The 24,423-nt window shown below is 50.3% G+C and overlaps 1 protein-coding gene across 3 annotated transcripts in view; it reads right to left on the reverse strand.

Annotated features, from left to right (window-relative positions):
• The window catches only part of LOC119460522 (E3 ubiquitin-protein ligase SHPRH), a 245,675-nt gene that overhangs the window by 23,024 nt on the left and 198,228 nt on the right, over nt 1-24,423 (reverse strand). For 2 of the 3 annotated variants that reach the window (XM_037721439.2, XM_049655121.1), the window contains one exon: nt 16,457-16,549. The exons of the other annotated variant lie outside the window; for it this stretch is intronic. In XM_037721439.2, coding sequence (XP_037577367.1) covers nt 16,457-16,549 — 93 coding nt within the window. The remainder of the gene's footprint in view (nt 1-16,456; nt 16,550-24,423) is intronic. 3 annotated transcript variants of the gene reach the window in all.

Consider the following 24,423-nt stretch of genomic DNA (forward strand, 5'->3'; position numbering starts at 1 on the left):
ATTGCCGAACGAGAACATCGCGATCTTCACAGAGGAGATGACTTGCCTCTTCCGCCACGCCGACCCTGACATGTCTGAAGAAAAGAAAGTTCGGTTCTTGATGCGGGGTGTCAAAGAGCAACTATTCGCCGGATTAATACGCAACTCGCCCAAGACTGTCACAGAATTTGTTTCAGAGGCCACAACAATCGAGAAGACGCTTGAAATGTGCGCCAGACAATATAACCGCCGTGCGCTGACAAACTACGCCGAAACTACGCCGCTGACAAACTACGCCGAGAGACGATCAGAGCGGTCATACGGGAAGAGCTGCAGAAGTTATACCCAAGGTCGCAGCCTCAGATGGCCTCGATCGCTGACATAGTTAAAAAAGAGATTCAGCGGTCACTGGAAGTGCCAGAAGTTCCGGCATCGCCTCAACCACAGCCAGAAGCGATGACCTATGCCACTGTCGCCCGCCGCCAAGGTCCCCTCCGCGCTCGCGACAGGGCCCTGCAACGCCGCAGTTCCGTCGTGCACCGCCGCCGCCAGCATGCCCGCCGTCGCTCAGCGCAGCTACCAGATGAAGACGGACATTTGGCGCGCCCCTGACCACCGCCCGCTCTGCTATCACAGCGGGGAAGTCGGACATGTCTACCGCCGATGCCCATACTGCAAGATGGGCCTACGAGGGTTCGCCGTCAACGCCCCACGTCAACAGCTTGGCAAGCGGCCACATGACATCGCCGACTAACTCGCCGGAGCTCAGTGGCAACCATGACGACCCTCACGCTCGCCGTCACCAGGCCGCTCGCTGCATCGCCGGCTGTACACCGGCGCAACCTGGAGCCGATCTCCCAGCCCTTACCTGGGAAACTAAAAGCAGCAACCGATGGAGGTGCGGTTGCTGTATGACGTAATGCCGAAGATCCTCCACCGCCGACAAAGAAGATTCATGAATTATCACGACGAGGCATCAGCACGCCGCCTGGCAAGAGCCTTGACAACACTTTGCCGCCGCAAGAAGACCTACCAACGCGACGTAGCAGCAGCGGAACAAGCCGACGCAGCCGTGATACGACGCCACGACTTAACCGTAACGCCAGATGACAGTCTACCAACCTAGACATGCTAATAGATGGTCATGACGTCCCCGCTCTCGTCAACACTGACGCCGACTATTCCGTCTTCAGTGGCCCGTTCACCGCCAAGTTGAAGAAGGTGAAAACCACGTGATAAGGATCCAATATAAGGACAGCGGGAGGCTACCTAATAAAGCCGGCTGGAATCTGCACAGCGCAATTCACGATTAACCACCGCACTTACCCAGCGAGCTTCGTAATCCTGCAGCACTGCTCCAGGGATGTCATCCTAGGCATGAACTTTCTAAACCAACACGGTGCAGTCATCGACTTAAAGGGCAACTCCGGCGATTTTTTGACCACGTCGAGTTAATAAAATATTTAGCTTCCCGAGACCCTCCTGTGACGCACCTGATAGGAGAATTGTTCCGCAAATTCGAAAATAATTTTAAATAAGCAAAAAAGCGCACAAACGAAACCAAAACCTGAGCAAGCAGCCGAGTGAACCTCTGCGTGTGACGTCATGAATGCATTCCCGGCGGGGAAGGCGCGCAACGCATGCCGGTCTCGCCCGCAGGGCGAACGAAACCGGAGAAGAGCAGACGCTCAGTTTATTCGTGACAGCGCTGGACCTTCGGGTGACATTGCATGTAAGCTGCACTACCTATTCGGATCTGTCAAACAGTGACAGTTATGATTCAGACGAATAGCCACAAATCGCCGTCCTCCACCACTAGAGCCAGCACCCATGCGCAACATATCGCACTGAAACATGAAGACCAAGGGCATCCCTAACCACTGATATACATGCTGCTTGCTATGTTAGGTGTTTTACCCCTTTCAGGGAACCGCTTCGCATGCCCACTGTAAGATGTGGAGCACGACTTTCCGCATTTGTATCCCACAAGAATGCCGCTGACAGTCCAAAGCACCGACCGGTGCATTTGTTTACACCGGCAGGTACAGCGACCACTCGTACGTCGTTCGCTTGAAATAGCCGCTCATCGGTGACATCAATTAATGTCAGAACATATCAAAACACGTAGATTTTGTGCATGTAAGCACCGTTACATCATTCTGGGTCGCGCTGATACGTGCGACCACACACCTTCGGAATTAGCGAGCGAGAGACCGTAGTAGGGAAGCGTTGTGCAGCCTGCTTATCATTCTTCGTATTCTCTTCATGTACACAATTAGTGTTCCGTAAAGTACACATCGATTAGGACATTGCGCGTATGATCGTTGATTTAGAGAATGTTGTGGGGATGCGCGACTCTCACGCGTCCCCTGATGTTGTTTTCCCCGCATAGCTCGCGTCTCCCATAATCCGGCTTCTCCGCGTGGCTAAACGCTGGCGGTGGTCGTAGTGGTTGTGGTGCATTGCGAGAGATGGCACGAGTGTCGCGATGCTAACGCCACCGAACGGCAGGGTGACTTGGGAGAAAAAGGTCGAAGGCGCTTTTTCCTTGGCTTGGGATCGGCGACCAACATGCACGAACGCTTCGCGCGTGCGCCGGCCCGCTTCGCGGGACCGCCTCGTGAGGCTAAGAGCAGGACACCAGTATGGACGAACACGGATCGTTCGAACGCACCACCGTTCGCGTGACCGTAAGCGTGAACGACCAGGCGATGGTGTCACAGTATGGGGCGAACATATTGACACGTATACATGTTTGTCTTTCACCGGTGGCCGCTTTCCACCGGCTAACAAATGTTATCGCTCGGCGCAGGACGCGCCTGTATCGGAAGTTTCTGGAACGTTATCGATGCTTCTTTCCGTTGCCTGTTTTCACCGACGCTTATGTTATCTGATTGTATGACCGAGGCGAATTGTCTAGAACTTTCTGGAAGACCCGCGGGCATCAGGGATTAATCTGGAACCTTCGATGACTCAGGTATAAAAGCCGACTCGTTTCGCCGCTGATCAGATTTCGAGGATCGCCGACTGCGTTCGCTGCTTTCGTTGTGCTTCGAGTGTAGCTTGCTTTTGTGGGCAAAGGTTCACCCAATAAGGAATCAGTTTCGTCATACAGTTTTACGACTGTTCAGCGTCACTACTACGTGACATCTGGTGGAGGTGCGGGGTAGGTGTCGACGTCTTCTGGACGGTTTGGACTTGGCTCACGGCTGGACGGGGGGGTCCGGTACGAGGACATAAAAGCGAGCTAGCCGTAGCGGCCAGCGACCAGCGAGCTAGCCGTAGGCTATTGAACCTGCCACCGAAGTACCAACCCCTACCCGACAAGACCAAGAGGACAAAAGTCACGACCTCGGCAGCAGCTACCATGACAGCCCCTGCGCCAACACCTGCAATCGTGATGCAACAACCCAGGGAGCCGCCGACTTTCCGAGGTTCGCCATTTGAAGACCCCGAAAGCTGGCTGGAGGCATACGACCGGGTCGCTAGGTTCAACAAGTGGGACTGCGACGACAAGCTGCACCATGTTTACTTCTCGCTTGAAGACGGCGCCAGAACCTCGTTCGCGAATAGGGAGCGTGCACTAACAATCTGGGACCTCTTCCGAGCCGCATTTCTGGGCACCTTCACGAGCGTCGTATGTAAAGAAAGAGCTGCAGCCTTGCTGGAAAACCGTGTACAGCTCCCGATTGAAAGCATAGGTATGTACACTGAAGAAATGGCTCGATTATTCCGGCACGCTGACCCCGCTATGCCAGAAGACAAGAAAGTTCGCTTGCTCATGCGGGGAGTTAAGCAGGAGCTATTCGCCGGACTTGTGCGGAATCCACCAACGACAGTCCAAGACTTTCTCTTGGAGGCTACGACTATCGAGAAAGCACTGGACATGCGCAACCGGCAATACAATCACCGTTCGACGCCACAGTACGCCGAAGTCCAAGGACTCTCCCACAACCTACGAGACACCATCAGGGCGATAGTACGCGAAGAGCTGCAGAAGTTGCTACCGTCGTCGCAGCCTCAAGTTGCTTCCATCGCCGATATTGTGCGGAAGGAAATCCAGCAATCGCTAGGACTTCCCGAATCACCGCAATCCCAGTCGGAAGCGATGACCTACGCCGCCGTCGCCCGTCGTCAAGGCCCCCCTCTGCGCTCGCGCCAGGGCCTCGTAACGCCGCTGTTCCGTCGTCCACCGCCGCCAGCACGCCCACCCATCGCCCAGCGCAGCTACCAAAGAAAGACAAACATGTATACGTGTCAATATTCGCTCGCTATCGGGTCACGGTGAGTCGGACTTCCTTGATTTGTCACGCGCCCATGCATAGTAATTCGGCTAGCGTGTATCAGTGCATGAAAGGTGCAATAAATGCCCTTTTGATTGTTTGCACTACTGTGTTGTCGTTCCTTTGTCCCAAGAGCATGTGTGAGACCCCACAATGTATAATTTTCTAGCGGAAACGCCGATGTCATGAAGTATGACATCGTTGGCAGCTGAACGAGATGGTTGTTTATGCATGCTGTATCGAAGGGGCCTGCGCTTGCTGCCCATTTGGGATACGAGGCAAACAGTGCACCTCGTAAGCTAAATAATGAGTCAGCATAACAATAGGTAATAATACACCCATGGATTTGCGTAGTGACATTTCATTTAGGGAAGCGCCGGCGAGTGCGACTGGCCGCATTCGAGAACGGCAACGTATACGGATGTTGATTGCGCGTCGTGTTGTCGCTTTTAGCTTTTTGGCGTGTGCACTGTACGAAATGAGGAATGGTTTATTTCAAATCCGTATGGTCAAAACTGAACTACAGAAGCAGCTTTCCTCATCCTAATCGCTTAATTAGCTTCATATCAGTGGGCCATATCAGTGGGCATATCATATCAGCCTATCACAGTGGCCACTGTGATAGGCTTAACCTCGGTTGAACGCGATCGGCATCGGCTCAAACTGTGTTTGCGGATGGCGAGGGCTGAAGTTCGTGCAGCCAACAATGCAACACCGCTTGCCACCCCGCATCACTTGCCCGTCCACAGGGAATGCAACTTCTCGCGACAGCAACATCTCACGCCAAGTACTAGCTCACGATCGTTGACTCCTGCTCGCTCTCGTTGCTGTCGTCTGCATGATTCTGGCATGCTCTGCGTGGACCATTCCTGACGTCATACACAATGTGGCCTATAACTGAGGAGGAGGTAAGGTAGGGTGCTCGAGGCAATAAGTTAAATTCATTTGTAAGAAATCTGTGCAACTCTCAAGCCTGCTTTTTGTAGGACATGACGGAGGTATTCAGAGGAACAGACCTAGCGAATTTCATCAACATCCGTTGACATCGAAAAATCTCCGGAGTTACCCTTTAAGATCCAAGTCGATAACGCTTTCAATGCACAAAGCGATACCACCGAATACAAACATCAGTTACCATGCCTTGAATGTGCTTGAAGAACAAGTCACCGTTCCGCCTCGCTCCTGTGTAATGATTTCCTTCAGTACAGAAGTGCCTGCAGACATGGAAGGCATCGTCGAGGGCGATCATCACTTACTGTTCGACTGTGAAATTTTCATCGCTAGAGGCATAGCTGAGCTACGTGAAGGGAAAGCAAGAGTGATGCTCACAAGTTTCAGCCACGAATTAATACAGGCACATTAACAAAGGCACCATGGTTGCCTATCAGTGATCTTGATCTGTGGTCGCTCATAACGCACCATGGTTGCCTACATCGATGAAATAGTACAAGCTAGCAGTGCTTTCGCCTTCACGGATTATAGCACACCTGCAACGACGACTGTAGTACCTGAACCAGCTTTCAACGTCAATTGGAACCTTCCCAGGCATAAGAAAGAACAGCTAAAAGCCCTGCTCCTGCAATACAAGGACTGCTTCTCGTTGTCGTAAAAAATTCAACAAACCCCTGTCGCCAAGCACTGCATCCAAACCGCCGAATATGTCCACCCACTCCGTCAGAGCTCGTACCGAGTTATGGCGCGTGGACGTGAGGCCATAAGCAACAAGTCGATGAAATGCTATATATTGTCACGAGCCTCGAGAAGTAGCCCTGAAGGTTTAATAAACGTAGAGCAGCTGGCTCTTAGAAGACGCGACCGTCGGGGCTGGCTCGAGCAGAGAAGGAGCGCGCGGTCTTCTTTCTTCTCTTGGGCTCGACCCACTCTTGCCCTCGACCCACTACCTACAGGTGGCAATATCCCCCCTTCCGAACAAAAGCATCGCCTCGATGCTAAAAAAAAAAAGAGGCGTAGAAGACAAAGAAGAGGAAGGCAGGTGAAGCGAAAGTACACAAAAAAAAATGTTGCCGTCACGCCGGCACAGTCAATGAACGAAGAAGCAAGCTCCCAAAGATAAATGAAAAGTAGAAACAAAGAAGGGAATGAGGGAAAAAATGAAAACAAAAAAAAAAAATTACGGACGCGCAATGTACGGCTTCATGCGCACAACATGAACTATGTCTGAGGTCGGTTGTCTTTGTGTCCTACTCCGTGTCTGCGATGTTGTGTCCGGAACAACTTCGTAGTTTACGTCACTGACGCGGCGGAGCACTTTATACGGACCGAAATACCGGCTCAGAAGCTTTTCACAGAGGCCACGACGGCGAACGGGGGTCCACACCCAAACTTGGTCTCCGGGGTTGTAGGACACGTCCCTGTGGCGGATGTTGTAGTGTCGTGCGTCTGCCTGCTGCTGCTGGCCGATATGCAGCCGCGCGAGCTGCCGAGCTTCCTCAGCACGCTCTGCAAATTCCTCGGCGTCAGTTGTCAATTGGTCAGCGTCTTGACACGGCAGCATAGCGTCCAGCATCGTCTGGACTTCGCGACCGTAGAGAAGGCGAAAGGGCGTGAAGCGCGTCGTCTCTTGCACGGCGGTGTTATACGCGAAGGTCACGTAAGGCAAGATCCGATCCCATGTTTTGTGTTGAACGTCGATGTACATTGCGAGCATGTCTGTGACAGTCTTATTCAGTCGCTCGGTAAGTCCGTTGGTCTGCGGATGGTACGCGGTCGTCTTGCGATGCCTGGTGTTGCTCAATTCAAAAACTTCGTCCATAAGCTGCGCTGTGAAAGCTGTCCCTCTGTCGGTTATTACAGTGGAGGGAGCACCGTGACGCAAGACGATGTGGCGCATGAAGAACTGCGCTACCTCTGAGGCCGTGGCTCGTGGGATCGCCTGCGTCTCAGCATAGCGTGTTAAATAGTCAGTCGCGACGATCACCCATTTGTTACCGTCGGCCGAGAGAGGAAACGGTCCGAGAATGTCCATGCCGACTTGGTCGAAAGGCGTGTGAGGTGCTTCAATTGGCTGAAGTAAGCCAGCCGGTTTAACGGATGGTGTCTTGCGGCGCTGGCATTCACGGCAGCCTTTAACGTACTGTTTGACGCTTGCTGAAAGCCCGGGCCAATAGTACAGTTCGCTTACTCTAGCGAGTGTTCGTGAAAAGCCTAAATGACCAGATGTCGGTTCGTCATGGCAAGCGAAGAGGATGTCGTCGCGCATGTCCCTTGGAACCACCAGGAGGTAAGCACGGCTGGTCGAACGAGCATTCTGCTTATAAAGCACGTTGTCTCGCAGACAGAAGGACGTCAGCGAGCGGGACAGATGGCGTGGTATGGTTGTGTCGCGGCCCTCTAAATGATGGATGATCGGTCTAATCTCAGCGTCGTCACGCTGCCGTCTGCTCAAGTCCGACGAACTAATGGCGCCCAGGAAGCCGTCATCATCCTCTGTTTCCTGACTGGCAGGATCAATGGGTGCGCGGGACAGCGTGTCAGCGTCTTCATGCTTACGGCCAGACTTGTAAACGATGGTGATGTCAAATTCCTGTAGCCGCAAGCTCCACCGTGCCAGTCGTCCTGAAGGGTCGCGCATGCTTGCCAGCCAACAGAGGGCATGGTGGTCCGTGACTACTTTGATGGGACGACCATAGAGATAGGGGCGAAACTTGATGATCGCCCACACGACCGCGAGGCACTCTTTCTCCGTAGCCGAATAATTCGCCTCGGCACGGGACAGGGAGCGGCTGGCATACGCTATAACTCTTTCCACTCCATCTTGAAGCTGGACGAGCACTGCGCCAAGGCCAATGCTGCTGGCGTCGGTATGCACCTCAGTATCAGCATCATCGTCAAAATGTGCAAGAACGGGTGCTGACTGCAGGCGCTGTCGTAATTCAGCAAAAGCCGCCTGTTGCTCATTATGCCACACAAATGGCGTATCGTCCCTCGTAAGGCGTGTCAGGGGTTCCGCTATCTTCGAAAAGCCTTTAATAAACCGGCGATAGTAGGCGCACAAACCCAGGAAGCGCCGGACGGCCTTCTTATCGGCAGGAGCTGGAAACGCGGCCACAGCGGCAAGCTTGTCGGGATCGGGTCGCACCCCTTTGGCGCTTACTACATGCCCGAGGAACTTGAGCTCTTCGTAACCAAAGTGACACTTTTCGGGCTTAAGTGTGAGGTCTGCCGATCGGATGGCTTCTGGCACACTCCGTAGGCGGTGAAGATGCTGCTCGAACGTTTCAGAGAAGATGACCACATCATCCAGGTACACAAGACAGGTCTGCCACTTCAGTCCAGCAAGGACAGTGTCCATCATTCGCTGGAAAGTAGCCGGGGCTGAACACAAGCCAAAAGGAAGCACTCGAAATTCATAGAGCCCATCTGGAGTCACAAAGGCTGTTTTCTCGCGGTCGCGTTCGTCTACCTCGATTTGCCAGTACCCGCTTTTTAAATCGAGAGAAGAAAAATACTGGGCACGCCGTAGTCTATCAAACGAGTCGTCGATACGCGGCAGCGGGTACACGTCCTTTTTAGTCACGTTGTTGAGCTTGCGGTAGTCGACGCAGAAGCGTAGCGTTCCGTCTTTCTTTTTGACAAGAACGACCGGAGACGACCACGGGCTGTTAGAAGGTTCGATGACGCCATCGTCAAGCATCTCGCGGACTTGCGTACGTATGGCTTCGCGTTCTTTTGCCGACACGCGGTAAGGCTGCTGGTGTATCGGGCGTGCGTCTTCGTACGTGATGATCCTGTGTTTAGTTATCGAAGTCTGGCGTACCTTGGAAGAATGTGCGAAGCAGGTCCTGAATTCAAGCAAGAGCTTGCGCAGTGCTGTCTGGCTATCGGTGGACAGTTCAGAATTGATGTCGAGATGGCCCAGAGACGTGTCTGCTGTCTCCACTACTTCTGACGTGAAGCAGTTGTTAACGTTTGTTACTGCGTCAGCAAACGCTAACGAAGTGCCGCGGAACAGGTGTCGGTGCTCGTAGCTAAAGTTGGTAACAAGCAATTGCGAATGACCAGCACGAATCTGTATAACACTTCGAGGCACACAAACACCTTGCTTCAGTAGGTGTTCCAAGTTACTTTCGGCCACCGCTTCGCCATCGCGTAAGCCACAGCATGTAACGTCGACGAGGACACTGGCTCGTGGAGGAAGCGTGACACTGTCTGCCGAAACACGAAGTACGTCGTCACGCCGTTGGCCGTCTTGCACGTCGATTGCTCGTGCGGCAGAGAAAGTGATACGACGCTCTTGCAGATCGATAATCGCGCCGTACTCCTGCAGGAAGTCAACCCCAAGAATAACGTCGCGGGAGCATTCGCGTAAGACAAGGCAGCTCGCAACGAATGTAGATCCTTGAATCTCAACTCTAGTCGTGCAGGCGCCCAGCGGAGTAACGACGTGGCCGCCAGCCGTCCGAATCTGCGAGTTATGCCAGGGCGTGATCACTTTCTTCAGCTGCGTCGCTATTTTCCTGCTTAGTATGGTGTAGTCTGCGCCGGTGTCCACTAAAGCACTCACGGCATAACCGTCAATGGTCACTGGTATATCGAGCGAAAGCCGGTCGTCTCGTTCAGCTGCAGGTGATGGTGGATCGGTATGTTTCCGTAACTGCGTCCGTCGGAGGTCTTCAGCGCTTCGACCGTCAGCGACCTCGCCCCCAAAGATCGCCTCAGTTAGTTTTCCCGGCGGGGACTGGTCGACCGCTCGGGAGAATAGCGCTGGGGCGGAGGTGAAAATCGTCTGGGAGACGGCGATCGCGACTGCCGCCTGGCAGGCGGTGGCGAGCGCTGCTGAGAGAGGTAGTCCTCAATGTCCCGGGGTCGCTGGCCGTATCGGGGTGGCGGCGAGTATGCGGAAAAGCCGCGAATCCCAAGGCGCCGGTATGGGCACTGGCGGTACAGGTGGTCAGCTTCACCGCAGTGGAAGCACAGAGGCCGATGATCGGGTGTGCGCCAAACATCCGACTTCCGAGGGGGCGGGCGTCTGTCGTCGACGTAGCGAACCGCTTGCTCCGAATGGTGGGCAAATGGAGCGGCATGAACAACCGGCGGTGGTGTATACCCAGCGTCGTAGTACGACATCGGCTGCGCCGACTGAATTGACACCGTAGGAGGAGCACGAACGAACCGCGGCGGAGAGGGAGAAGGGCGCTTGAGGGCTTCCGCGTAGGTCGCACGCGGATATTCAACAGGTACTGCCGCAGCGTTAGCAGGAGGCAAGGTGTCACGGAGCGCCTGGTGCACTTCGTCCTTGATAATGCTCGCTATGGAGCTTACCGTAGGGTGCGGTGTTACGGCGGCCTTTTGCAACTCTTCACGCACGACAGAGCGGATGAGTTCTCGCAGACAGTCACCGTTGCTTCCTATGGCCGTGAAAATGTCAGTAGCAGACATGCTGTTCGCTTGCCGCTCATACATGTTCGAGCGATGCAGAAGCATCTTTTCCATAGTCACGGCCTCGGACAAGAACTCCGCGACCGTCTGCGGAGGGCTCCGTACGAGGCCAGCGAAGAGTTGCTCCTTGACCCCGCGCATCAGATGACGTAACTTCTTCTCCTCCGTCATTCTTGGATCGGCCCGTCGGAAGAGGCGCGTCATGTCTTCGACGTAAGTGGTCACAGTTTCGTTTGGCAACTGGACGCGGGCCTGAATCGCACGTTCCGCTCGTTCGTGGCGATCAGGACTGGTGTATGTCTCCAAAAGCTGACGACAAAACTCGCGCCACGACGTCAGTTGCCCCTCGCGGTTCTGAAACCACGTACGCGCGCCATCCTCCAGGTAGAAGTAGACGTGTCGGAGTTTCTCCGTGTCGTTCCATTCGTTCACGGAGGCCACGCGCTCGTATTCGACCATCCAGTCTTCGACGTCTTCGAACAATGTGCCATGAAACGTCTTCGGGATCCGTGGGCTCTCAAGTGTGTAACGGTTCGACATCGTGCTTCCCGTACCGGTTGGGGCGGTTTGAAGAGAAGCGCTGGTCATACCGGTTGATGTGGTGGGAACTGTAGCGTTGACGACTTCTGGAGACAGTCCCCTGATCCTGCGGCTGGCCCGATGCACGGGAGTGTCGACAGGCACTGGATTCGTAGCGCGGATCCTTGGAGGGGTCTGCAACATCCGTGAAGACGCTTACCCCGCACCTCCACCAGTTTGTCACGAGCCTCGAGAAGTAGCCCTGAAGGTTTAATAAACGTAGAGCAGCTGGCTCTTAGAAGACGCGACCGTCGGGGCTGGCTCGAGCAGAGAAGGAGCGCGCGGTCTTCTTTCTTCTCTTGGGCTCGACCCACTCTTGCCCTCGACCCACTACCTACAGGTGGCAATATGCAACGACATCATCCAGCCATCCAAGAGTCCATCCGAGTTGATCCTTGCATCAACTCTACAACGCAAAGTATATTTCGTCGATGAACCTCAAAACCAGGTACTGGCAAATCGATGTCGACAGAGGGACCGGGAGAAGACTGCCTTTATAACACCAGACGGACTGTTAGAGTTCAAGGTCATGCCGTTCGGTCTTTGCTCGGCACTTACGACTCTCCAATGCGTCATGGATACAGTACTGGCAGGCTTGAAGTGGCAGACTTGCCTCGTCTACTTGGACGACATCGTTGCGTTTGCCTCAAGCTTCGAAGAACGCCTCCGGCACCTTGAAACAGTCCTTCAAGCAATAAAGACCTCCGAACTCACGTTGAAGCCAGAAAAGTGCTGCTTTGCATACGAGGAGCTCTTGTTTTTGGGCCATGTCATCAACAAGTCTGTGGTGTGCCCTGACCCACAGAAAACTGCGGCCATCACTGACTTTCCTCCGCCCACCGACAAGAAGGCAGTGCGTAGATTTCTTGGACTGTGTGCCTATTACAGGCGCTTCGTCAAGGATTTTCACAGATCACCGAGCCACTGACGTACCTCACGAAGACTGACGTCGAGTTCAAGTGGGAGACGCTGCAAGTCGAAGCATTTGAAGAGCTGAAGCGACGCCTGCAATCTCCGCCAATACTTGCGCATTTTGATGAAAACGCCGATACTGAAGTCCACACCGACGCAAGCAGCGTAGGACTCGGCGCCGTGCTTGCGCAGAGGACTGACGGACTAGCAAGGGTTGTAAGTTACGCTAGCCGGTCGCTGTCAAAGGCGGAAGCAAATTATTCCACAAAAGAAAAGGAGTTCCTCGCCATCATCTGGGCTACATCAAAGTTTCGCCCCTACCTCTATGGCAGGCCCTTCAAAGTTGTGAGCGACCAACACGCCTTGTGTTGGCTAGCTAACTGATCAGATTTATGATCGCCGACTCTGTTCGCCGCTATCGTTGTGCTTCGAGTGCAACTTGCTTCTGTGGGCACAGGTTCGCCCAATAAACAGTTTGTTTCATCATTCACAGTTTTGCAACTGTTTTCTTCACTGTCACTACTACGTGACAATATCTTTCATCGCTGACTCTCAAATTGAACGAAATTATCATTTTTTTTTCACATTCAAATTTCCTTTTTCCGGTTGCCCAATAATTTTGAAAATATTGCGGCCTCTTCCATGTAAGAAAAATCTATTGGTGACTGTACTTATTTGCATAAAAGATAAAATTTCAGTATAACAAAGCACATTGCCGATTTTACTAACTGCATTATATCAAGGTTTAACTGTATATCTTGTGAGCCAAGCTAGTAGACAACTGGGGTCACTGAGTTGGCACAGGACAAACAGACAGACAGATGGGTGGACGGACGGATGCACAGATTAATGGATGGGCTCAAAATGCCTGAAGTGGGCAAAGAGTGCTAATCGCATTGAAAAACAAGGGCTAAATAATTATTTTGAATGCTCCCAATTAAGCCATAAACATAAAGTCTCACGACAGATTGCACTTAAGATGCCCCGCAAATATACAGTTAGTGACATATGCAGGTGTTTGAACAGACTGGGAAACATTTGAATAACAGCAGTATGGCACTCTGAAAGGCTTGAATAAGCAATATTCTACAAAGGCTGTAATTAACCTACACAGATTAAATGCATTTATCGCTCATCACTCACAACTTGCTTTCCACTTGAACGAAATATGAGCCCTGTGCCTGGCATAGCTCACCAAGGAGACTGAGAAAAAGCAACTACATGCCTTGTATTACGCTTAAAAATTGGAAGGCAAGTATTCAGCAATTACTTTCAAATCGCATAATAAAGCTAACACACTTAAACTTTCAGCACACATCACCCACAGAGTGGCCCCCATTTCTTCAAAATATGAAATCTGTGCCGTTTTTGGCTCTTCCATGGAAGCAGAAAAACTTTGGAAATGTTTCATATAACGCCTCTAAACGAGCTGAAAACTAGGGTTTTGCAATTTTTACTTAACCCCTAATTGGCCTCACACTTCAAAATTTGCTTACATATGTATCGCCCCTTACATTCCCCAGATACAAACTTCGTGAGCGAACTTTTTTTTTGCGTATACCGTGATAACTGGCATATAATTCTGTTGAGCACTTCTAGCTCTATTAACAATTCACTGTAAAAGGCACATCTGCAAGCCACCCTCTACTGTTGATGTTACGCTAACAGTTTTCTGGGGCCAGCAACAGGTGTGGCATGCTGTCAAAAGGCATCCTCCTCTTTCAGGACAATGCTCACAGTAAGTGGAAGCACACTTTGCGGGTATGAAACCTTTTGCCATCCCCTGACCTTGCACCTCTTTTCATCTGTGAGTGGCCCTGACGGCAACACGCTGGCTTCAAGGCAATCTGAAGACTGCTGCAAGAAGACTGCTGCACTACGCGCATAAAGTGATGGCAGAAGTGGTAGCAGCTAGGTCGATAATTCTCAGCCAGTGTGAATGCCCCTCGTATAGATGACATAAAAATGAGTTGTGAAGTGCTTGTGCAAAAGCATTTCTCTGAGAAAACAATAGCTCTCCTTGGCTACCGCTATTTGCTAGTTTATTTTTTGGCTGACACTTCTTTTTTTTCACTTAACAAAAGGCAAGGCCTCATAACATAAAAGAAATAGGGTGATGTACAAACAGCACCATTCCTGGTATTTTACTCATGACTTGCAATGCCATCAGGAGTATGACTGTACATATAAAGATCCTTTCTTTTCTTTAATGGGATAGCATTATAGCTGACGTTCATCCATCTCGAAGGTATCTAACAAATAATATGGGTCGATCCCGAGGGCAGTGGAGCATCCTGAAAGCAGTGAAGTCTAATACAGCGTCTCAAAACACTAGCTATTACGAGGGAAGAATATGGGAAACTGGCACCTGACACATGCTCCATATGTTTCAAAGAGAGGTTTCGGAACGTGTGATCGTGGCCTTATGGTTAGAGCACTGGGCTGCTGTGAAGGAAGGCATAGGTTAAATCACACCATCGGTCATGCATTTCTTTATAGCGCTAAGGAAGACTGCACCCACGTTGCAGGTACAGAAATATTGAGGTGTGTTGAGTGTTCACAAGTGCATCACAATGAGCCTGAAATAACAAGTTTGTAAGAGATGCGAGGTACAGAAGCACCGCTTTCATAAATCAGAGTGTGCAAGGTCACCCGTGAGCAAGCATGCGCAACTGTCAAGACATCACGATCATGACAATCCAAGTATACTATTGCATACTTTGAGACTTAGTTGGGCTAAGTTCTAACCCTAGACTTCCTTCTTTTTTTCTTTCATTTTGCTTTCTTTTCGGGGGAGGGGGGTAGTATCTATATTACTCTAACACTTACACATCATGATGACAAATTAGGATTAAAGCTTTCAAAAGTATTTTCAATGCAAGAACAGCACAAGAAATAAAGGCACAGATGAAGGCACATGTAGAATGACATGTTGCACTGATTAACTGATTTACAGACACAATAAACAAGGATTTGCAGTTGAACCTTCTTCATACATTTTGGAAAAAAACGCTAGAAAAAGTGTACTAACTGGGAAACCATGTGATCCAAGGTCACTCAAAAATTTGGCAGACTCAACCGTAGTTGACATCTAAATAATGCGAAGCATTGCACGGATCGTTGTAGCAGAGGACGCCAACACACATTGAGCTGCTGGGGCCCGAGTGGCCCGACACGCACATTGTTGTCTTTGCAGTATCGGCAAGCTTACGTTTACGCTCCTCAAATTCAGCCTGGGTCAGCAGTTTCTTCAAGCAGGGCACCTTGGTGGAAAGTTTTGATGTGCACACTTTGCGTGACTCATTGTGGCCTGAGACGCCAATGTGCATCACGCTGATGGGGCCCAAGCGGCCCGAGGCACACACTGTTGTTTTTCTATTGCATAGTGTTTTAAGACCAATGGGAAACTGAAAAGAAATCGAGCCGGTGGGTGAGGCCAGAGCACGATGCTGCCAGAGCAAAACAAGATGCTCACTTTGCGTTGCCTGCAGCAGCCAATGGTAGCACATTTGGGTCAACACCTATTAAAAGTGTGCTGTACACTTCCAATGGCACTACACCACCCATGCTGTGACACAGATAGGTGAAGATGCTTATCGCAATAGGGTTGGCAGCGATAGCTGTGAATGTAGCATGTGAGCTGTGGACATTTGCTTGTGACATGGTCAGCTGAGCACTGCGGGGAAGCTGCTGCGACGGGCACCTACTGTTCTCAATCGCACCTCGTGTCTTTTCTTGCTTACATGGAATCTAGCGGACGGAAAAAGTATCATATGATCGCAGTTTGGCGATGTGCTGAACATTAGTGCCCAAAATAGTGTTTTCTGAGAAAATATCAACCAGTAAAAAATACGCTTAACTGCATTGGGTCCTTTTTTGTGCTCTCTATCACGAATGTTGGCGCCTGGAAAACGTACAAAACGGGATCATGTTAATGAGGTTCAATTGTAAATATGCTACAGTGTATCATAGAAGGCATAAAAAGCATGAAAACATGATGATATAAATAAATCAGTTGACATATCACAAATCATTTTCATTTATCAATCATGATGTATCAATAAATCAGTCGTTTGTCGGCGCAACGTTTCGTCTTCCATGTGCCTTCACCTGTGTCCGTGTTTCTAGCACTGCTCGCGCATTGAAGATGAATAACCAACTAGCCAATGCTGTCACTTTAATAGATTTCATAAGCAATTAGACAAAGTATGTGTTTAGTATGTCACCAAGCACATTCTTTCGATAGCGAGATCAAGCAATAAAAAGCAACGTTATGAATATGCAAGACTGCTATAAAAACTCACGCTGGTGAACACAAGGGCCTTGGCATCAGGGTCATCAGCCTTAATCTCCAGAATTGTCTCTACGATGCCACCTATTTTGGTGGTGTGGCTGCCCTGAAACAAGTCACATTCTCTGTACACCATACCACAAGTAGAATCACTGCCAAAGAATGAAATACATAAGCATGGAAATGTGCTTAATATTCCCTCAACACGAACCAAGCCAAGAATGTCGTGTACTGAACACCATAAAATGTGAAAACACAGCAATCTCAACCATCTTTGTTACCAGACAGCATAGATATTTTAACTGTTCCAGTATGGCATACCTGAAATCTAGCATGAAATCTACAAACATTGCAGTCACACAATAACAATGATACGAGGACGAATCAGAATGCCTTAGCCCCTATTTTTTTACTAGTCAAAATAAGGTGAATACAGGTCATTACAAATATACATACTATTCTAGGTACCTTACACTATTTTTCCCCATAGTCCCCACAACGGTTCAGACATTAGTCCCATCACTGCACTAAACTTGAGATGCCCCTGTGGTAGAATTTGTCCAACTGACTGTGGAACCACCGTCGGACTACTGTCTTGGCTTCATCGTTGCATGTGAATCACTGTCCTGCCCGGAACTTCTTCAGTGGACCAAAAATGTGGGAATCACTAGGGGCGAGGTCCGAACTGTATGGTGCGTGGTCCAGACTATCCCAGTGAAATGACCAGAGCTTGTCGGCGGTTCTGATTGCCACATGTGGCCTCGCATTGTCGTGGAGGATACCCACATCGAGAATCCCTTGGCGTTTGTGCTTGATGGCAGCCGGTAGACGTGAAAGTGTGGAACTGTAACTGTCGGCATTGACGGTTTCATGCCTTGTGGCATGAAATCCAGCAGAAACGGTCCTCGGTGATCCCAGAAAATCGTTATTATCACTTTCCCAACAGATGGCACTGAACCGCATTTTTTTGTCACAGGCAAACCCGGATGTTTCCACACCATGCTCTGGTGCTTTGATTCCAGCGTGAAATGCAGTATCCACGTTTGATCGCCAGTAACATTGCGGTCCAGGAAACTTTCATCCTCCTCGGCATACCGTTGCAGATGATTCAGTGAAGCAATAATTCGCTTGCCACTTGCCTTTCATCATGTCATCCAACTGCTTAGGCATCCACCGACATGAAACCTTCCGGTACCCTAAAGACCCGTGAACGATGTCGTAAATACTCCCATACGAAATTCCAAGCTCCCGGGAAATGTCCTTGAGGTGCACAGGCCGATCCGCTTTGACCATTGCATCCACACGGGAAATGGTGTCGTCAGTCAGCGACACCCACGGCCTCCCCAATCGCTCATTCTCATACAAGTCTTCACGGCCTTTTGCAAACTCACAACAACACCACCTCACACTTCTCAAAGCGAGACACCTTTCCCCATACGTGAGCTGCATTTCCCAGTAGATTTCGATGGGCGTTCGTCTCTTGCTCCACAGAAAACAAATCACACTTCGTTGCTCGTCTACCGTGGACGTGTGAAGCCCAACCGCCATCTTCAACAACTGACAGCCAGCGCCGTGCGGCAGAGCTACAAGCAGATAAGGCTGGGCCGGTCCAAGAAAGGTCCACCGCTGGGAATGGATATGTTGACTTCGCATTTACAGCCGTAATTTAGCTAAAAAAAATATGGGCAAAGTCTTTCTGATTCACCCTCGTAAAGGAAACTTTGCAGAAGTGTATGCCAATCAGCCACTCAGACAGGCAGACAGACAGATAGAAACTTTTATTTACGTCATTATGATGATGATCGGGACGTAGACAGCTGAAACTGTGTAAGCTAGATCTTGCAGCCTACGAAAGTATATGAGGAGTCTGTTTTACCACTGCCCATTAAAAACTGTGTAAATACCTTCCCTACATACGGTGCAATTCCTTCTCAAGCACTTCACTATATATACAGTGGAATCTCGTTGATGCGATTCTGCATAATACATTTTTTGGGGATAATACATTTCCGTTCTTTTCCCAACCAATGTCCTACAGGAGCAATGCATTTCGGATAATACAATTTTGGGATGATGTGTGATTTTTCCGGTTCCCATAAAGATTGTATCAAAAAGATTCCACTGTAGCCGAGCTAAGTGCTTCTATAGTGTCTGTCATATCTGATGCATGCTCCTGCATGTTCCTCTCTTCTGCGCAGGTTCTACCAACACTGCCATCCAGCTGCAAATTACAATGGCCTTGTAGGGATGCTTTGCAAGCTGATGTTAGCGATTATTCATTACCGATGCTGGTGTCCACCTGCACACTATTTTAATTTCATATCATTTAATTACCCTAAGGGTCCAGAATCGGGCATTACATAAGGGGGGATAACAACAAGAAACTTCAAAATGGGGTTATAAGCACGAAGAACAAAACGCAAATAAAGAACACAAATGATCACAACATTAAGGAGATACACTGCATCTAGTAGTGGCATGAAGTAATTGTTATATAATGCAATAATACAAGACAGAGCTACAACACCTTTAGAATAATACAGCAAATGTAGGACAGTGTTCCAAGGTAGTAAGGCGTGCAAGCAGGATAATATGGTTGTGTAGAAATGATCAGCTGGTATGCCAGGTTTTCTCATTAAGGTAGGTTAGTAAAGCCGATTGAAAAGAAGATAATTCCTTAATGTTGGCATTGGATTGCGGAAGGGCGTTCCACTCATTTATTGATAAAACTGGAGGTGAGTGTAAATGTATTTTAGTCCGAGAAAACGGTGGGTAGACCTTGAGGTCGTGGCCAATACGCGCGGAGATGTGGGCTGCTGGATGAATGAATTTGCGTGAGAAGGCACTGTCACTGTAATAAATACTATCAAAAAAGGATAATCTTGAATACTTTCTCCGTATCACAAGCAGTAAAATGCCAAGTGTTCTTTTTATGGATGACACACTGTGATAACTAGAATACGAGGACGAGATGAATCTAGCGGATTTAATTTGAATGGATTCCAGCATGTCGGTAAGGTAAGCTTGATGGATGCTCGACGTATTGGCTGTACGGATGCTCTGGGGCTTTTATGCAGGCTACACTGCTAGCTGATCTGTGGATGACATTTGGTACCGATGCTGCCATCAACTTACAGTTAAACCTGCTTATAACGAACCTACATTTAACGAATTCCTGGATATAACGAAGTTTTTCTATTCCCCGCCATTACTCCATAGAAGCACATTTATTTGAGACCTCTACGTAACGAAGTGGCAGCAGGAGACCCCCTCGATATAACGAATTCCCCCCTCCGAGAGCCTAGAGATTTCACCCCAAATATTGTCATTTTTGCGTGAGCGGCAACTGGAAGCACGTTGTCCGCCACGACGGAATGCGAAGCGAGCGCACGTGTGCGTGCGTGCGTGTGCGAGGCGGGCCTGCATCCCTCGACCCGGCGATCTTGCCGCCGCAGGCGTGGCCTTTCCCCCTCCCTTCATTCAAACCTGATCCTGCCGCTTGCTGCAGCTGGCCTAGCCCGCCAAGCCGGCACTCTCCTTTTCCAGTTGATGTTGCCAACGCGCTGGTACACGCTGTGACACATCACACTCCATGAGCGCGGACGTGCGCTGTCAAATGCCGGCGGCATGTGGAAGCGCCGCCGGAGAAGCGAGCAAAGTGACCTTCGTGCTGTTGTCTATCACTTCAACGCAAACTGAGAGCCGAGAACACACAGCACGCACAAAGCTATGAGCCGCCGACACACCTACACTGCTAGACTCTGCCCCAACGCAGATCGCTTTCAAGATACGGCCCGCGCGACCGCGCGCCGCCGCGCAGTATGCAGTTGATGCCAGAGTACAGTACAACGCCGCCCCTCTATCCCTCCCCCCTCGCTCGCTCGCTGGTGCCTCGAGCGCAACGGAAGAAGGCGCGCTTCCTCCCTGCTTTTTTTGCGCGTGCGAGATTAGACGCGATCGTCGGCTCCCCTCGCACGTTTTCACTCGCACATACAGCATACAGCGCGCATTGACTGCGTTATCGCCCTTGGAGTTTCTATGAGCCAAAACCAATTTTAGGGCCACAACTCGTCATAGACACCATCTTTATGTAGCCAATACGGATCTCAAGGGCCATACTTTTTCTGGCGGAAAACGAAAATACATCATAGTTGTCGCCCCCGGCACTTTGGGCGGCCAATGCCATTGTCAAGCCACTAAGCCAAGCCACATGAAAAGTCAAAATGGCCGCTCGGGCCGGCGCAGGGTGGCAGTTCGCAAGGTATGATGCGGGAACGGTCCCACAGTTGCGACGCAACAGCGGGGTTACCAATGCATTGGGTTCTATGGGAGCTGTGCCGGGACCGGCCGAAAACGAACAGCCGGGAAAACTCAGCCCCCGGGAACGTAACAGCGGGGTTCTATGTTAGAGCACTGCACGGGCCGATTTTTGCGGCCCGGGCCTGGCCCGGGCCCGTTTTTACATTGGGCGGCCCGCCCGAGCCCGATCAAAGCTTTTATGGCGAGACCCGGGCCCGGCCCGGGCCCAGAAATAATCTACGTTACCCGCCCGGCCCGGCCCGCCACCTCTTTACCTTAAGCCCGAGCCCGGCCCGAGCCCGACTCGAAACCGGCCCGAACCCGGCCTGAGACCGAAAAATACATGTTTTTCAGAGTTGAGAAGCCCGAGAATAACTCGCAGACAGCCCGAGCCCGGCCCGGGCCCGCGTCAAAAAACTCGAGCCCGGCCCGGGCCCGGGTCAAAAAGCACACACCGTGCCCGAGCCCGGCCCGAGCCCGTGAAAAAACTCCTCTACCCGGCCCGGCCCGGCCCACGGGCTGGGCCGGGCCCGGGCTTTCGGGTAAGCCCGAGCCCGTGCAGTGCTCTATTCTATGTAACACTATACGACGCTACAATGCCATCATGACGCTCGCTCTTTGTTTCCGATGCCTCGCGCTTGTGTGAAACGACACGCGTCCACGCATCCGGTACCTGGTGTGCCATTCCAAGGATGAGTGCTTCGACGAAAACGGAAAACAGGTGTGCGTTACAATTGAGGGCGCGTTAGAATCGAGTAAATACGGTAAGCGTTTCTTTTTCGAATTTTCGTGCCAAACCTGCATATAACGAAATCCTCTTTATAACAAAGTTTTTCGGGAATTTGTCAATTTCGTTATATCCAGGTTTAACTGTAGTTGACTTCCATCGTATAGCCGGTGAAACACAACACAAGAAGAAAGACGCTACGGATTACTGGCCAAAATAAACTGCACAAATAAGTTGTTGTCTATTCGTGTGAGGTGAGGCATATGCCAGGTAACTTTTATTTTATAACCGTTAATAATTACATTCCAAAGAGATTACGTGGCTGGCTGTTCTTCAATTGACACTTGATACTAGGGGTGTGCAAATACAGTGGAGTCTCGTTGATACGATCTTCACTGGAACCGGATAATAAAACGTATCATCCGAAAATCGTATTATCCGAAATGCATTGCTCCTGTAAGATATTGGCTGGGAAAAGAACAAAAGAACATATTATCCCGAAAAACATATTATGCAGAATCATATTAACGAGATTTCACTGTACTCAAAAAACGAATCGAATGGTTTCCCATTCGATTCGTTCTGCGTATCGAATAGTTACTATAAGTAAATACGAATATTTTTCGAACACTTTTAGAATATTCAAAAGCATCAACTGTGCCCCACTAGCTCTTTCATTACCATGCCTATTCAAATTCATCACCAGTGATCGATGCTTTAAGTTGCTGATTTTGACATGTTAGAGCCATTTCTGATGCACTTAAGGCCACCCAGTAGTTAGTACAGGCTCTGCACTGTTAGAATCAGTTAAAGTTTTCCTGCTCCGGCAATGTTGTGACTTTTGACGGACTATTTTGAGAACTAGTGCGCGTGTGTTTTATCGCATGGCTGTCACCCTTTGCCGCACTCGAGAAAAAAGCATGCCGCTTATGGTTACGCCGCACTATCATCAAATTTTTGTAAACAGAAGAATCCCAGCAAGTCAAGAATTAAATTGTCGGCTTTGCTATCTGACAGTGCTGAGCGCTGATAACTACCCAAAAATAATGCCAGCTGTTCACTAGTGAGCTTTGGTTTCGAGTCAGAGTCGTCTTATTCCTCCAAAGTGCATTTCTGAAGGTCTGCCGCATGTCCAACATGTGGACCTGGTATTTTCAGCCAGTTTCCAAGAGTTTTGGTTTCAATTCTCTTCTAAATCCCGGCGAGGGGTGCTGCCGGTGTTATCAGGCATTTATTGTGTGGGGGTTCGGGCCAACGTGCCTGGAACCAGCTAGCCAAGATCTTAGGAGACACGTGGCTCGTCCCCATTCTGCAGCGCAGACATAGGGGCGCCGCAGCGGGTTCGCTGACTCACCGACAAGGCGTAGAGATGACTCAGTCATGGTACAAACAAATGGGGGTTTTTTCCCTGTTAAGTATAAAATGTGTGTACAAGACGGGGGTTATGGCACTAGGGTGGCAGTCGCAGACTACGGGTGACAGCTCCCAGGACGTCCGCTCTGCCACACAGGCTCTTCCAAGCTCAGTTCGCCCCACAAAGGGGCCGCCTTGCTCAGAGGGATGCGGGACCAAGTGGGTCCGCACGTCCAACAGCCAAGAGCACGAAAAGTGAATTTGCCGGGTGAAGGCACCCGCGTACCTCGAATGCTGAAGGAGAGAGATGCCGGCTAGAGAGCAAGGGGGGCTTCCTCCTCGGGCACTGTTCGAACGCGTGGCACACGACGTAATGCGAGACCTGCGCGCAAGCAGCAGGCTCCGTGTTGCGCCAGCGCCAGCGGCCGCAGGGAACGTTCGCTATCCACAATAAGGCTGAAATGGTGTGTCCCCAGCGATCGCACAGGCGAATGACCCAAGTCGCATGTGAACTGCAGAAGGGGGTCCAAAGGGGTTGCCACTATCGAAAGTCACTCCCATGGCGTTGTACCGTGCAGTTACGACGCGAGAAAAGCGTCCCACTCGGAACTGTGCTGTACCTGCACTTGAATTTGGTGACGAGGACTCGAGTTACGAGTCCAAAGATGACAGCAACCCAAATTCAAGCTCTGATGGTAACAATGTTTTGAGTCAGCCTGGGACATCCATAGCTGTTCACTGCCAAGTTTCGTTTACGGCCTTGAGCGGTCTCCTTCCTCATGCGCACTTATTTGCATATCTTTTCACGTGACCTGAGAGCTCTACCGATTATCTTCAGGTTGCATACATCGCTTGGTCATGATGTGCTGCCATCGGTAGCAAAGAAACTTCCACTGACGCCAAGAAGGTCGCCCGTAGTACATCTCAGCCCAGCACTATGGAGCAACACAACAGTTTACAACGGCATGGGATTTTTCTGCTCTTCTTCACTACCGAGGTGATAAAGGCCATCTGCAAAAACGCAAACAAATGCTTGGATGCATAATTCTGTAGTTGCCCAGCTACGCTCAGAGAGAGATCGATCCTGGAAGTGGTGCACGACTCCAGATGAACTGGTGTAATACGTTCACTGGACTTCTCATCGGACCAACCTCAGGAGTAGCCGAAAAGGCGAAACTGCAAAATACGAGGACCACGAAGTTTAACAAAAAACAGACATTTCGTGAGAAAAGTGCAGAGTGCTCCTATGCTTCACAAAAACCTGGAAATGCTTCATCGCATGGCACAAGTGATGAAGCAGTTCCCAGTTTTAGTTTTTTTGTCCAAAAAACGGCGGAGTACTGAAAACTTTTTCAGACACTATTCCTGGGTTAGAGTCAAACCCACTTTTAACAATATTAAAGTGCCACGAAAATTCCATAGTTATAACCGATAATTGTTATAACCGAGTTACATGAAACAAATCAAAATAGGGGGATGGTAGAGCTCTTGTGAGAAAACTATAATGGCGATGTCGCACGTGCGGTGACACGCTCCTGAGAAAGGCTTCGGAGCGGGGCACCGAGATGGACGAACTCGATCGTTTGAACATGCATGGTTGT

Source organism: Dermacentor silvarum, chromosome 8 (genome assembly GCF_013339745.2).
Source record: "Dermacentor silvarum isolate Dsil-2018 chromosome 8, BIME_Dsil_1.4, whole genome shotgun sequence".
In the NCBI taxonomy this organism is placed as follows: domain Eukaryota; kingdom Metazoa; phylum Arthropoda; class Arachnida; order Ixodida; family Ixodidae; genus Dermacentor; species Dermacentor silvarum.